This window comes from Myodes glareolus, chromosome 7 (assembly GCF_982192425.1).
Source record: "Myodes glareolus chromosome 7, mMyoGla1.1, whole genome shotgun sequence".
Taxonomy (NCBI): Eukaryota; Metazoa; Chordata; class Mammalia; order Rodentia; family Cricetidae; genus Myodes; species Myodes glareolus.
Window position 1 is genome coordinate 32,420,521 of NC_142032.1, and position 14,055 is coordinate 32,434,575.

The following is a 14,055-nucleotide window of genomic DNA, read 5'->3' on the forward strand; positions in this document are numbered from 1 at the left end:
GCATGAACCCCACTGTCTCCCTCCCTCCCATACCACACCATACATTTGACCAACATAATAGTGCCTGACTGCCTGGTGCCACAATTAACACTTGAAAATAAAGATGTATAGATAAAAGGGTTTATAGAGTAACTTCTCCCATGCTCCCCCCATCCTTTTTCAAATTCATGACCTCTTTTCTGTACTTATTATCCTTACACTTGTATACATATACATGCTTATATGTATGTGTGTGTATACAATGTACATAAAACTGCCTGAGTCCACACAGCGTTGCTAAGCGCCTAGATCTTAAACAATATACATTAAATAGTTCTAATTATATTTTACTTCAACACTCATAATGAATGGTAAGTTAATCTTCTGTTAAGATTGAAAGTGTGAAAAGATTTAAAAGTAAAAGCTGGTTCACTCACAGCCCAGTCAATAGGGTCAGCTCTACCATGATGCCCAAGTGAGGTGGAGGCCTACCTTACCAAGTGCTGCAGCTGGTGACAACAGTCGGCTCCCTCACCCACCAAAGGTGGCAGGGGCAAGGGAAAGAGGGTATCTTTTCCTTGCCCTCACCACCATGTGGCACACAAGAAGGGCACGGCCTGCTCTCCCGTTCCCATTTGAGCATGGGAGATCAGGCCAATCCCTCATCTGCATATGGTGACCTGGCAAGGGAAGAAATGGCCTCTTCTCCCACCCCTCACTTCCTGTAGCAGGTGGAAGAGCTGTTCCTGCCCCTCAGCAGCTGCTGCACTCAGCATGGCTCTGCACCTGGCCTGGGCAGCACAGTAGAGCTGGCCCTGATTGGGCAGGTGTGGGAGAGCCCGTCCTGTAGATGGGAAAGCAACATAACTGGTTCTGCCCCTTGCTCCTTGCTACTGAGGGTGAACTAGCCAGGGCAGTACTACAGAGGTCACCCCGGTCCTGAGATGGGGGAGGGCCGGTGGGGTGAGCAACTCTGCAACTGACCTGCGGACCCAAAGCTGCAGGATCTCCACAACATAGGACAAGAGAATATCCAAGAGGACTCCTACTGAGGGCCCAATATTGATAATGTAACAGAAACTAGAGGCCTGGAACCAGACCAAAGACTACAATGAACACTTGCGAGTAAAGATGTACAGACAAAAGGGTTTACTGCGCGACTCACTGTGTCACACTACAGCTTCCATGATGAGGTTTTCTTTTTTTCTTTTTTTTCTCTTAAATTTTATTTTATTCTATTTGGCGGGGGTGGGGGCGAGGTTGAAAGGGCAGAGAGAGGATACAAAGGGATGGGAAATGAATGGGATCAAGAAGCATGATGTGAAAGACACAAAGAATAAAAAGAAAGAAAAATATTTTCTTCACAAATCAGACGCTCCCAGATCATCCATGGAGTTTACCCCTCAAAATGACGACGGTGATTTAATAGCATTTCTTCTGGGACAGATGACATGCATTAAAGTGTTTATTAAAACTTTTCCCAGGGTCCTATTACTTGTCAATCCTCACTATCCTCTGGTTGCCCTAACAAGAACTTAGCACTGGCCTGTTAAATGTAGAGGTGTTCGTAGCCTTCTGAAAAACACGGGCGTCTGCCAGCCTTAAAGCAAAAGCGCGAGGGAAACCATCTCCGCATTCCCAGCCCCTTGCTGGCGCTCAGGGTGAATATGGTGGTGGGCACTGGTCTGGAGAGAGCTTCTCATAGGCAGGTGGAGCGTTGGGAACCTGTGAGGTTAAGGAAGGTCAGTGAGCTTGACAGCAGTGTACATGTTCTGGGAGGGATGAGGCAACACAGCCTGCATCGCATCTATACTTTTGCTCTGGACCGAAGTGTCTAAATATTCATACATACGTTTTTGTCCAATGGAGTAATGGTTATATCTCACAAATGCATATTTTGAAACATTGTTGGGGTGGGAAAAAAACAAGAGACAAGAGGCTTCCCAAAATCTAAATTATTTACTTTGTTTTGAGGGCAGCACCTGTGCCACAGCACACGTGTGGACGTTAGAGAATAATTTTGAGAAATTGGTTCACTCCCATTACCAGCTGGGTCCCAGGGATCAAACGCAAAGTTGTCAAGTTTGGCAGCAGGTCCCCATTGAAGAAACTCACCTGCCTGTGAATTCTTGAATCATGTGTGAGTCACTCAAATACTGCATCTTCACCCACAGAGTTCCCTATTAGGTGTGTCTAAAGGCATATTTAGGGCTGGGGGCAGGGGCAACTCAGAGATAGACACCATCCAAAGACAACACCATAAAGGTTGGGGGAGACACATCTGTCTACCAGCGGAGCACAAATGTGTCAGTTATCCAGTTAATGCTCAGTTAGAAGAGATGTTGTCAGGTGGGAAATGAGGCATAGACAAGTCACTTGCCCTAGGTCACAAACAGTAAAGCCAAGAGCTAAGAATCAAACACAGTTACCTGACCCCAGAGTCAGTGTCCATTTGCTATGCATAGTGTACAGAAGTGCATGCAAGTCACATGTAGAACTTAAATTCCTAATAACTTTACCTTTAGAAAACAGGTAAATTAGATAAAAATACCTAAATAAATAGTAATTTCAACATCAAACCCACAGGTCAGTAGTGGCTCTATTTGTGTATTCTGTCTTTGAAATATATATCATGAAACTACTTCTTTCAAACTACTATGTTTCAAGTGTTTAATACACGTGGCTCAGTTCTATAGGGAAAAATCCCCCTGTGGCTCCTATATGCAGGGACTGTAAAATCTAAATGTAGGAAGACAAAACTTAAGAAAACCTATTTCCCATTTTGTTTGCTTTTATTATAAAATATTCTAACAAAAATTACCATTTTGACCTTTATGGAGGAGAGGCAGTTGTGTAGATTAAATCTAGGTCCTCATGCATGCAGGGCAAATGCTCTACCATTGAGTTACGATCCCAGCCCTAATTTTGACCATTACTGACCAGTTAAGAGTTTAGTGATATTAAGTATATTTGCATTGCTTTTGTTTGTTTGTTTGTTTGTTTTTCAAGTCAGGGTTTCTCTGTGTAGTCCTGGCTGTCCTGGAACTCACTCTGTAGACCAGGCTGGTCTTGAACCCACTGAGATCTGCCTGTCTCTGCCTCCCCAAGTGCTGGGATTAAAGGCATGTGCCGCCACCACCTGACTAGCATTGCTTTTTCAATGGAAATCACTTTGTTCACTTGACCTGAAAGCAGCTAACATGAAAATGCCCAGACGCACAATCTCAACCTACCACAGGCTGCTGTTTTTTTTCTTGAAAAGACAGTCCACTGTCCTGATGACCATCACTCGGGCATCTTTCCTTCAGGGTACTTTGTGTACCAGCATAAAGTCTTTTGTCCTGAAATGCAAAGTCATAAAAATGAATGGTTTAAAAAAATATAAGAACTGAGTCCATGAACGAAAAGATAAAAGAAACAGCATTTTAAAAATGGGCTTTAAACTAGCTGCTGCCTCTCAGGCTCCTCAGGCCACTCCCTTTACCTCTGTTGATTCCAGTTGTTAGCTCTATACAACCTGCTTCTCAAGAATTGTTGGAACGAACTAAAAACTGCCAAGGAAGTGCCCGGCACCAGCTGTCCCTCACTGGAGGCTTTGAAGAGAAGTCCCGGGAAGACTACATTTACAAAATGAACAACTTGTGAAATTGTCCTTCAAAAAATAAGGACATGGGGCTAGAGAGATGACTCGGTGGTTAGGAGCATTTGCTTCTCTCGCAAAGGACCCAGGTTCTGTTCCCAGCACCAGCGTGGTGGCTCACCACTATCTATCTTTCAAGTTCCAAGGGATTCTAAAACCCCTTCTGGCCTCGATGGGTACTGCATGTATATGGTGCTCTTTCATCCATGTAGGCAAACACTTACACACATCAAAATAGATGAGAGAGAGCAAGAACGAGAGCGAGAGAGAGAGAGAAAGAGCTAGAGAGATGACTGCAGTTAGAAGTATTTGCTATTCTTGTAAAGGGCCCATGTTCAATTCCCCTCACCTATGTTTTGTAGCTCACAAGTGCCTGTAGCTCTGAGCCCAGGGAGATGTGCTTCTGACCTCTATGAACACAGGCACTCTCATACACATGCCCACATGTAGACACACACATGTGTACAACTTAAGATGAATATAAAAGATGAAGATGCAGATGGTAAAAACTAGTAGCATTTTTTTTTCTGTCGTGTTTTTGCCATGACTAGGTGTAGAGCAGAGCCAATGAGGTATGGAAAAATTAGTATCCAAGGCCCCCAGCAAGTCAGTGGTGGACAGTGAAGCCAAATCTTGATTCTCTGCATCCAAGTGACTTTTCCGTAACTGTTGAGCAAGAGGACCAAACAGTAACTAACCAATTGCAAGGTAGTGTTGTCACTCCGTGCCTGAGGAGCACAGATGGAGTCAGATGACAGGAAGTGAAGTCCCTTCCCCTCTTCAGCCTGGACGGCAACAGTGTCCTATTGGCAGAGCCTTGTTGTCCACACTTTAGTGTGAGCTCACTAGAGGACTCTGCTTGATCATGCGTGGCTCCGGATGTACTTTGCCTCTTTGGTTTACATTCTGGACCCTCAGCTAAAAGGCAGTTGGGAAAGAGAGACACAGATGCCACCCGGTTTCCAGGAAAAGGAATGTTTCAGCTGGGAGGCTGAAGACAGCAGGCGTTTAAAAAATATGAGTATGGCTGGGCAGTGGTGGCACACGCTTTTAATCCCAGCATGCAGGAGGCAGAGGCAGGTGGATCTCTGTGTGTTCGAGGTCAGCCTGGTCTACAAAATGAGTTCCAGTACAGCCAAGGCTGTTACATAGAGAAGCCCTGTCTCAAAAGAAGGGAGGGAAGGAGGGAGGGAGGGAGGGAGGGAGGCAGGGAGAGAAGGAGGAAGGGAGGGAGGGAGGGAGGGAGGGAGGGAGGGAGGGAGGGAGGGAGGAAGGAAGGAAGGAAGGAAGGAAGGAAGGAAGGAAGGAAGGAAGGAAGGAAGGAAGGAAAGCGAGTATGATTTGAGTAGGGGGACTGAGGGCATGCACATGCCAGGGAGGCAGCCTGGGCTATGGGCTGGAACTTGGGGTTCATATGCCTTCTAGAGAGCTTGAACTGTGCCTAGTACTGGTGGAGTTTTGTTAGATTCGCCCTTCGTCCAGAGAGGATAGAGCGAAGGTTTTGAAAAGCAAAGCGTGGGTCAGATCTGCAGAGGTTCGCACTCCTGAGTTTCCAGACACTTTGCCGTGTTTCACTCACCCGAGGTCAGTGCTTTGGTTTCTGAGTATGCTTTCTCTGTTTCTGTGACAATATACTTTGATGATTCTATGACAGTCTAACTTTGAAGTGATGTGTGTGGAAGTCTGATGGGGGATCAGGAGGCTTTATTGTTGTTTTCAGCAGCTTCTTCCTGGTAGCCTGTGGTGGCCCGAAATCTGCCCTCCTGGCTCAGCCTTCCTAAGTGCTGAAAACTACATGCTGGCACTACCATCCCTAGCTAGTGGCTTTAATTTTTTTTATTTTGTTATTTATTTATTTTGTGTCTATTGGTGTCTTGCCAGAATGTATGCCTGTGTGTCACCATGAGCATTCCTGGTTCCTGCAGAGGCTGGAAGAGCATAACAGATCCCCTGAGCCAGCATGTGAATGCTGGGAACCAAACCTGGGTCCTCTGGAAGAGCAGCCAGTGCACTCAACCGCTGAACCATCTCTCCCATCCAGTGGCTTTCAGTGCTAAAAAAAATTGTTTTTACTATGTAGCACTTAGTTTTCCTTTGAGATCACATTTAAATTTTCCTACCTTGCTGTGTCTTGCAGGTCTCAAAACACTCAGACTTTGTTTGAGAACCTACACAAATATTCAGGATTTTAAGGCCCCTTTCTTTTTTTTTATTACTATTTATTGAGCTCTACATTTTTCTCTGCTCCCCTCCCTGCCTCTCCCCTTTTCCCTTCAACCTTCCCCCAAGGTCCCCATGTTCCAAATTTATTCAGGAGATCTTGTTAAGGCCCCTTTCTAACATTAACATTATGACAAGTTTGCCCTGATCTCTTCAGGACCAATGGACAGATAAATAAAGGAAAAAGCTCAGTGGCGCACCCTGATGCTGCAGGGAGGTTGTTTTTCTCGTGCTTGGGGACCATGGTATGACAGAGTTAGAAGAACTTGGCATTTGGCAGGGAGCGAAGAGTGGTTGCTACCCAGGCTGACTAGCTAGGTTTTCTCCGGAGCCCCACATGGCGGAAGGAGAAAACCGACTCCAGAAAGCTCTTCTGCCTCCACCCCCGTACCATGGAAGGTGCAGCATGCACACGCATGCGAGGACGTCCTCAGAGATTCAGAAGAAGACTGGGACCCGGCAGGGAACCCTGACTCACCGTCAAGGTTCGGTATCCACTTCGTCTCCTATAGTACCAGCAGCCGATGAGCAGAGCAATACCCAGGACCACAATCAGGGTGCCAATCCCTGCGGCCCTGGACCAAGAGATAGACACATCCAACACTGCTCAGAACCATTGGTCCAGACTACAGTGAAACAACCAACCTTCTCCCTTTTCGTGGTCCAGAAAAGCATCTTCTAGTCTCCAAGTAGTTTGCAGTTTTCCACACAGGGCACCTGACCAGACCTCAGCTCCAATATCTAAGGATAGGGCCTAGTTTAGGAGCTCTTCAGTATGGAACACCCAAGTCCAAAGCATAAAGCATGCCTGGCACCTGGCCGTTGTGTGGACAGAATGCTTACTGAAGAAGTAAATATTTGCTTCTCAACACAGCTCTTTTAGGCATTTTCCCCAACTCAATCCAGAAAAAGGAAGTAGAAAGGAGCACTGGCTACGAGCCAGTGTTGTAACTCTGCAGCAAGGAACCAATCATTATTGCCACTTCACAGAGGAAGAAATGAATTCAGAGGATCAGCGGCCTGCCACCCAGAGCTCTCACCGGGCAGAGTCAGGGTGTGAGCCTGAGGCTATCCCCGCCCTAAACTCTGATGTGACTCCCTGTGACCCAAGGAGAAGAGTCTGAGCTGGCCCTACTGCAGAGTTCCGCTGTGGCTTCTCTGTGCATCTGGTCCTGAGCATCAGGATGCTGTTGTGAGGCTCTTAGCAGCCGCTGTGCCCTGTGTCCAGAGTTCCCTGGGGAGCAGTACAATTGCTTGCAAAGACCCAGCAAGTGTGTGACACTGCCAGGCAGCTGGCATCTGCCTGGTACTTGGTACGATCCGCACTGAGGACCGGACACTGTCTGCAACTCTGAGCTTGCTAAGAAACTCTCTGCCAAGGCTGGGTGATGCTTACTGGACCGAGTGACTACAGGGGTACAGGGGGGAATGAAGGAGGGAGTTTTGCATTACCACCCACCTTCATCTCAAGGCTACCAGCTCTAGATGGAATGAAGAGACCGGGAAGATGTCTGTGTCAAGGGAAGTTCTGCCCTAGTTGTGTCGGTCAACCCACGTGTAGAGTCAGCAACTGCATGACCCAAACACCCAAGCCCCGGGCACTGAGACCTCCTCTGAACACCGTTTCGTGCCAGGCACTGCGCTACTGCCCCCACCCCTATGTTTCATTTTATCCTCACAGCAATCTGAGCTTGGGATAGTTTGCGTCACAGCCGACATTGGGCTGCCAAAATGCTCAAGGCTGCACAGCCGGCACACGGTGGAATCAGCGTAGTAAGCGGTACCAGACAGCCATCAAGAAAGCTCTAGGATTCAGGCCGGACCTAGGTCCACTGTCCAGTGTTTGCTGGGAAAAAGAAACGCATCTAAGGTGACGCTGTCACAAGGAGTGTTCAGTGGCTCTCGTGACGGCAGGCAGCTGACGCAATTCCCAGCATGCGCGTGCTCTTGCTTTACCCTCTGCTCTTTCTTCGAGTGTCTCGACACAGACAGGGCTCTGTTCCAGCTCCGGACGCACAGTCACGTTGTCCTTAGACTATGCACACGAGTGATTGAAAGCATAAGACATCAAAGACCGCCAGGCGCCAGAGGAAGCCGCTGTCCAGCCTAGCAGGCTCCTCAGTCACCCGAGGTGCAATTCAAGTGCAGACCCTGGGGCACCACGCCAGGCCTAAAGTGACTCCTTTTGGAGGGAGCACCTAGGAATCTGCATTTAGGCAAACTCCCAGTCGAGGGTGTAAGAACCCCGTCTACTGAGGCTTCAGAGAGAGCTAATGGGCAGCAATAGCCCTTTCTGATTGGCTGTGGGAGTTCATTGCGTATCATTCTTCCTCGTACCTCTGACAGATTTCAGAGGAGAAATACCCTCCGAGAATCACGGAGATATATCTCTTCAATACAGATACCTCTGCTCCCTGTGTCCCCCTGTGCTCCCCTGTGTCTGACCCTCCCGTTTAAACGGGCAGCCAGATGAGTGAGGTCCTGATATCAGTGGCCTTGTGCCGTGATTTTCTCGAGTCCTTCCCTGGTCTCTTTCACTACCCAGCACAAAATCGTGTACCATGATGCTTCAGGTTGCGTCCTTCAAGGACTGAGGTTCAAAGGGTCATTGCACTGTGCTTCGCCTCTGGTGATGTCCGTGGACATGACGGCATCCATATGTGCAGACTGAGCGGCTGTTTTGCTTCTGCGCTAGACCCGGGACCTTTCTGGGCTCTCGGAAAACACCATAGTGTTCTCCTGACCCTGCCTAAGCACTTTGGTCAGATGCAAGAAAGCAGGAGCCTTCAGTGAAAGGGACCTAGCATGAAGATAGTAAGCCACAGGGGCCCTTTGTAAACTGCTGTCCCCAACTCCAAACCCACCTTTTTATGTCCTGCTCTGGGACGCTGGCAATGGACTCTGCAAACCCTAATTCTGCTTTGCCTGTGGTCCCTGCAGAGTGTCCCAGAAGCGGAAGCGTCTTGGCAACAGTTTGCTTCCTGCTTTGTTCGGCATCCCCTGCAGCTGCTCTTCACAGTACTGGTCAGTTCAGTTGCCCCCCCTCTCCCTGCCACTCCCAGAACTGGCCTCTCCATGCCCCCAACAGCTGACCAGTGCCCCACTAGCCAGAGGCCTGAGCACCCGGGAACCAGCCAACAGAAACCCCTTTCAGTCATGTGGGCCCCATTCTATGGGCTTGCTTCCCTCCATTTTAGGTTCCAGTGACCCCTGCCTTCCCATTTGTCCCCTCAGCCCCAAGGACAGAAGCAACATGCTGCAGTTTTTGCCGCCCCTTGTTACTTCTGTGCCTTTGTCTCCTCAAGGCTCCCACCTGCTTAACCAGGTGCTCATACTGAAGGGGAAATGACTTCTTGATGTCCATCTTCCTTCCTAGACCTGGAGAGTAATTTGACATTGTCTGTGGGTGTGGCGCTTAGCTTCACAGGTTGGAACTGATGGTGAAGGACCATAAAGGACGACTCAGCTGTCAGCCCACTGAGCTGACGCTGCCTGCCTCCGGCTTCCAGCTTGGCAGTGAGAGATGCTGATCTCTGGCCTCTCCTCTATTTGAATAGGAATGTGCAAGTAGTTGCCTTTGTTAGCCCACCAGCTTAGTGCTTCATGGGCAAACAGAGCTGGGCTTAAATCCCGGCATCACCACATGCTGTCGCATATCTCCTAGTTTCTCTGCGCTTTTTCCCACATACAACACAGAGGGCAGACATGAGTGTCGTGGTGTGTGGGGCAGGCATGGGTGCTGTGGTGTGGGGCACACAGTGGGCAGACATGGGTGTCGTGCTGTGTGGGGCACACAGTGGGCAGACATGGGTGCCGTGATGTGGGGGGCACACAGCAGGCAGACATGGGTGTCATGGTGTGGGGCACACAGTGGGCAGACCTGGGTGTCATGGTGTAAGGCATACAGCGGGCAGACATGGGTATCATGGTGTGGGGCACACAGTGGGCAGACATGGGTGTCATGGTGTGGGGCACACAGTGGGCAGACCTGGGTGTCATGGTGTGGGGCATACAGCGGGCAGACATGGGTGTCATGGTGTGGGGCACACAGCAGGCAGACATGGGTGTCATGGTGTGGGGCACACAACGGACAGACATGGGTGCTGTGGTGTGGGGCACACAGCGGGTAGACATGGGTGTCATGGTGTGGGACATGGAGGCTGAGTGCCATTGGAATCGTGGCCCCAGCCCATCAGCCTTCCCTTGATTCCTGAGTTTCTGTTGGGGAAATCCTAAGCTGAGGACACACTATCTTCACTTAGATAGAAACAATGTCCAGGTGACAACAAGAAAGAAGGGAACTTATGGGCTAGGACTCCTGGACTACTAAATGAGAGAAAATAAAATACTGGTCTAAGAAGAATATAGTTTAAGTGGAGTTACTCTAAGGATGACAACACAATGCCATACCCAGTCTATCTCCCCACCTAGACGGTCTTCATCTCCAATCTATCTCCCCACCTAGACAGTATCTTCATCTCCAGTCTATCTCCCCACCTAGACAGTATCTTTATCTTACTGAGACAACTTTCTGGAATGTATCTCTTCCCCTACCTCCGCACTGGCTATGCTGAGTGTGGAAAATGCTCCCAGCTAGACTCCGTGGATGGAGTCTGTTCCTCGTTTGCTGTTTGACTCTGTGTAATTTATGTAAGCGTTTCCGGAAACTCTTCCTATAAGGGGAACAGATCTGCTGGGGTTCTGAACAGATGGCTTAAAGACGGTCTAAATCAGTGGTTTCCTACGTGTGGGTCATCACCACCCCCATAAAGACTCTTTCAAAAAGATCGAATATCAATATCCTGCAAATCAGATATTTATATTGTGATCCATAACAGTAGCAAAACTAGTTATGAATTAGCAGCAAAATAATTTTATGGTTGGGGGTCACCACAACATGAGGAACTGTATTAAAGGGCCGCAGCGTTAGGAAGGTTGAGAATTGCTGGTCTCATCAAAGCCTGGCTGGACTCCCGGCTCAGGTTCCCCTCCTGCCACACCCTTCCCATTCCTAGCACCTGCACGTGGGTCCTGGGTTCCCCTGAGAGCACTTACAGATGCTGGAGTTGCTTCCTGCCCAATTTTCCCAGTGGACTCTGGACCTTTTCAGAGATATAGAACAGTATCTCCAAACCACATACTGAGTTCTTGGAAGTCATAATCGCATAAATACTTATTATTAATTAACTCAGAAGTCGAACATCTTTCTGTCGGACGGCACCATGGTACAAAAGTCATGGCCACCATCTTCAGCCTGGACTCCGCATACGGACTGACACCCATGCATATGCCCCTCGTCCACACTGGCTGGCTCTTTAGCATCTTAACGCCATTCTGTCTGCCGGGTTCCCACCGGAGTCCTGAGAGGAGTTGATAGGATCGGCCTGAGGAAGGAGATGGCTGGGTCCTGGATAGATGTTTCCCAACTTTGGAACCAATAACCAAGGCCCAAGGAGGCAGACAAAAATAGCAATATTTAACTTTTCTCACTTCCGTCTCCCAACCATGTGGCCCCAGAGATGTGAGTGAGACCATTGTAGGGCCACCAGGACACCAACTTGTCATTGGCATGTGTGGGTGGGAGTCAGCAGAAGGTCTGCTTATTAACTTACTCTTCGGCAGTGACATAAGAGTGGCCGTGCCCCTTCTTGGGATAACTGAAGTGATCATTTCGTGGCATTGTGTGAACTCCAAGGACACCTAAAGGAAGGTCACATCGGCATTGTTTAGTGTGTCCAAAACACCCTCACGCATCTCACAGCGACTGTCCCCAGGATGGGTGTCAGCTAACACACCCTCTCGGTCTGCCTGTCGGGATTCGTACCTCCTCTCATCGATTCCAAGAGCTTTGGAAACAGCTTAGGTTTCTGACGCCTTTTAATTATGGGAGAATTAAGTTCTATCTAAGAAGAAACTGTAAATGAAGCATAGCATGCGAACCCTAAGCTACCATGGGGAAGCGTGTCTCCCCGGCCTTCAGTTTGACTCTGATAAAATCAGGGAGGTTTCTGTTCCAGATTTCTCTGGCGTTACTGGCCTAGGGCAGCAGTTGTTAGAACAAGTGGTGGGACTGAAGGTGGGACTGCAAAGATGTTGGCTGAACAGGTCTGGCAACCTGAGTGTGCTCCCCAAGCCCCCAGGTGAAGGTGGAAGGTGGCTCCGTGGTGTTATCTTTTGATCCCCACATATGCACTGTCACACACACACACACATGTGCACATGCACACACACGCGTGTGGGCACATCGTGTAATCATAAGTTTAAAAAGAAGTAAAAGAAGCTAGGCACTGGTTACACACGCCTTCAATCCCAGCACTTTGGGAGCTAAGGTAAGTGGATCTCTGTGAGTTTGAGGACAGCCTGGTCTACAGAGCGAGTTCCAGGACAGCCAGGGCAGTTACAAATAGAATCCCTGTCTCAAAAATCAAAAGCAAAAGATGCATTGCTTTTCTCCGAAATTACCATTGTCATCGATCTCTGGCTAAGCTAAAGGTTACAATGCCCAGGGAGATGTATACCAGCACACTGCAGCCTGAGGTTAGCCAGGGTGTGGGTAGTAGTGACATTTCATCTTCCAAACCACTTTTCAACAAGGGAACCCACTCCTTTCGGCCAAGTACACATCACCCAAGACAAACATAGGAAGGCCAGGACTTCATTTCATCTAGTAATTTGTTTTTCCTCCCATTCAGTTCAATTTCTGTTTCCATCTATCCAGGTTTCGTGGCTAGGAAATTAATTTTTTTTTAAGACAGAATCTCACTGCACTGCCCTGGCTGTCTAAGAACTCAATATGTAGACTAGACTTTGAACTCATAAAGATTTGTGTGCTTCTGCTTTCTAAGTTCTAGAATTAATTAAAGGTGTGTGCTACCACACCCAATCCAAATACACACACACACACACACACACACACACACACACACACACACACACCCTAACCCTAAAATGTGTATAAATAAATACCAACAAAAATTCTCATGGGCTACAGTGGCCATAATTAAGGTAAGCTCATTAAAAAAGCAATAATGGAAGCTTCAACCCTTGCTATTATTGTGGGGTGGGTTTTTTTATGGTTTCTCTACATTTTAAAGGCCTGTCCCAATGGAGTTACATTAATTAGTTCCATTTTGAAGAAGAGCAATATCGGGACTTTCATTTTTCGCAGTGCAACTCCTTTCCACGGGGTGGGGGGGGGGCATTCTGTATGTAATTGCCCTTCCTGGTAACAAAATTACACTTGAGCTCAGGGATCATCTCAGGTGAGCAGTGGAGGAGTGGAGCCTGTGCTGACACACAGGAGACCGAATCAATTCTGCATTCATTGTTTTTTGTATGCATCTCTCTCAAGCTCAGAGCCTCGGAAAACAGTTGCAGGACAAGTGTACCTCACCTGACTCAAGTCAGCAGAAGTCCTTTTGGGTGACAGACTACATCTAGTTAGTGCAAAGGGGTTTCTGGCATCAGCAACCCCCCGCCCAATCACTGTTCTTGGCAACCTTGGAGGACTGAGAGAGAATCTAAGAGACCGTAACCTCCAGAAGAGAGACTATTACAAACAGGGAAGGGGGTAATTCTGCTGACAACTGAGAGTCAAGAAGGCCCAGAGCAGGGACAGAAGAACCCCCCTAAGGCCTGTTCTGAAAGAAGTCAGTACTCTTACCTTCTTGTGGAGACAGCCCTCTGCGTGGTGACTGACTGGCTGTGTGTGAGAGACGGCTTCTCTGGCTAGTAATCTAAAAAAAATAATTTTTTCCCTCATTCTTGATCTTGAGTCTCATGATAGTCATGAGTTTGGCTTCCTAGCGGGTTGTCTGTGATTACTTATTTGGCATGAAAGAAGTTAACCTCATTCTACCCTTAGGAAACACACACACTCACACAGCTCTTGGTGGCCTGTGTTTCCCCAGTCCCAACATTTTACCCCAGGGAAGACATTCATTCATGGGGTGTCCAGGTAAACTTGGATTTCAGATAAACAAGTATTTTTGTCATGTGTCTAATATGATTTTTTTTTTAACTATAGAAATGCCTTCGTCGTGGAGTGCTCAGTCCTAAATGCGACTTGCATGTCACCCTCCTCCCTGTCAGACTCTGGGACCTTCGAGGAAGAGGAGGCAGAAAGATTGTACAAGTCGGAGGTGGTGGGTGACTTCGAGGAGACAGTGTGCTTCGGACACAACAAGGAGGTTCCACGTAAGAACTCACAGGCATTC

General features: G+C 48.1%; 1 protein-coding gene across 1 annotated transcript; it reads right to left on the bottom strand.

The window, feature by feature from the left end:
• Positions 1–1,428: 1,428 nt before the first annotated feature.
• Positions 1,429–13,573, bottom strand: Mlana (melan-A). The gene is made up of 5 exons (XM_048438676.3): positions 13,503–13,573; positions 11,452–11,539; positions 6,318–6,414; positions 3,213–3,320; positions 1,429–1,704 (listed from the first exon to the last, which is right to left on the bottom strand). The coding sequence occupies exons 2-5, from the start codon at positions 11,517–11,519 to the stop codon at positions 1,636–1,638; spliced, it is 342 nt and encodes a 113-aa protein (XP_048294633.1). The 5' UTR covers positions 11,520–11,539; positions 13,503–13,573; the 3' UTR covers positions 1,429–1,635.
• Positions 13,574–14,055: the final 482 nt, after the last annotated feature.

Excerpts from the sequence above, each read along its gene's own strand:
- Mlana (XM_048438676.3), bottom strand. The coding sequence starts at position 11,519 with ATGCCACGAAATGATCACTTCAGTTATCCCAAGAAGGGGCACGGCCAC. Across the intron at positions 6,415-11,451 it reads TCTTATGTCACTGCCGAAGA|GGCCGCAGGGATTGGCACCC; the intron begins GTAAGTTAATAA and ends CTCTTGGTCCAG. Across the intron at positions 1,705-3,212 it reads AAAAAAAACAGCAGCCTGTG|GTTCCCAACGCTCCACCTGC; the intron begins GTAGGTTGAGAT and ends TTAACCTCACAG.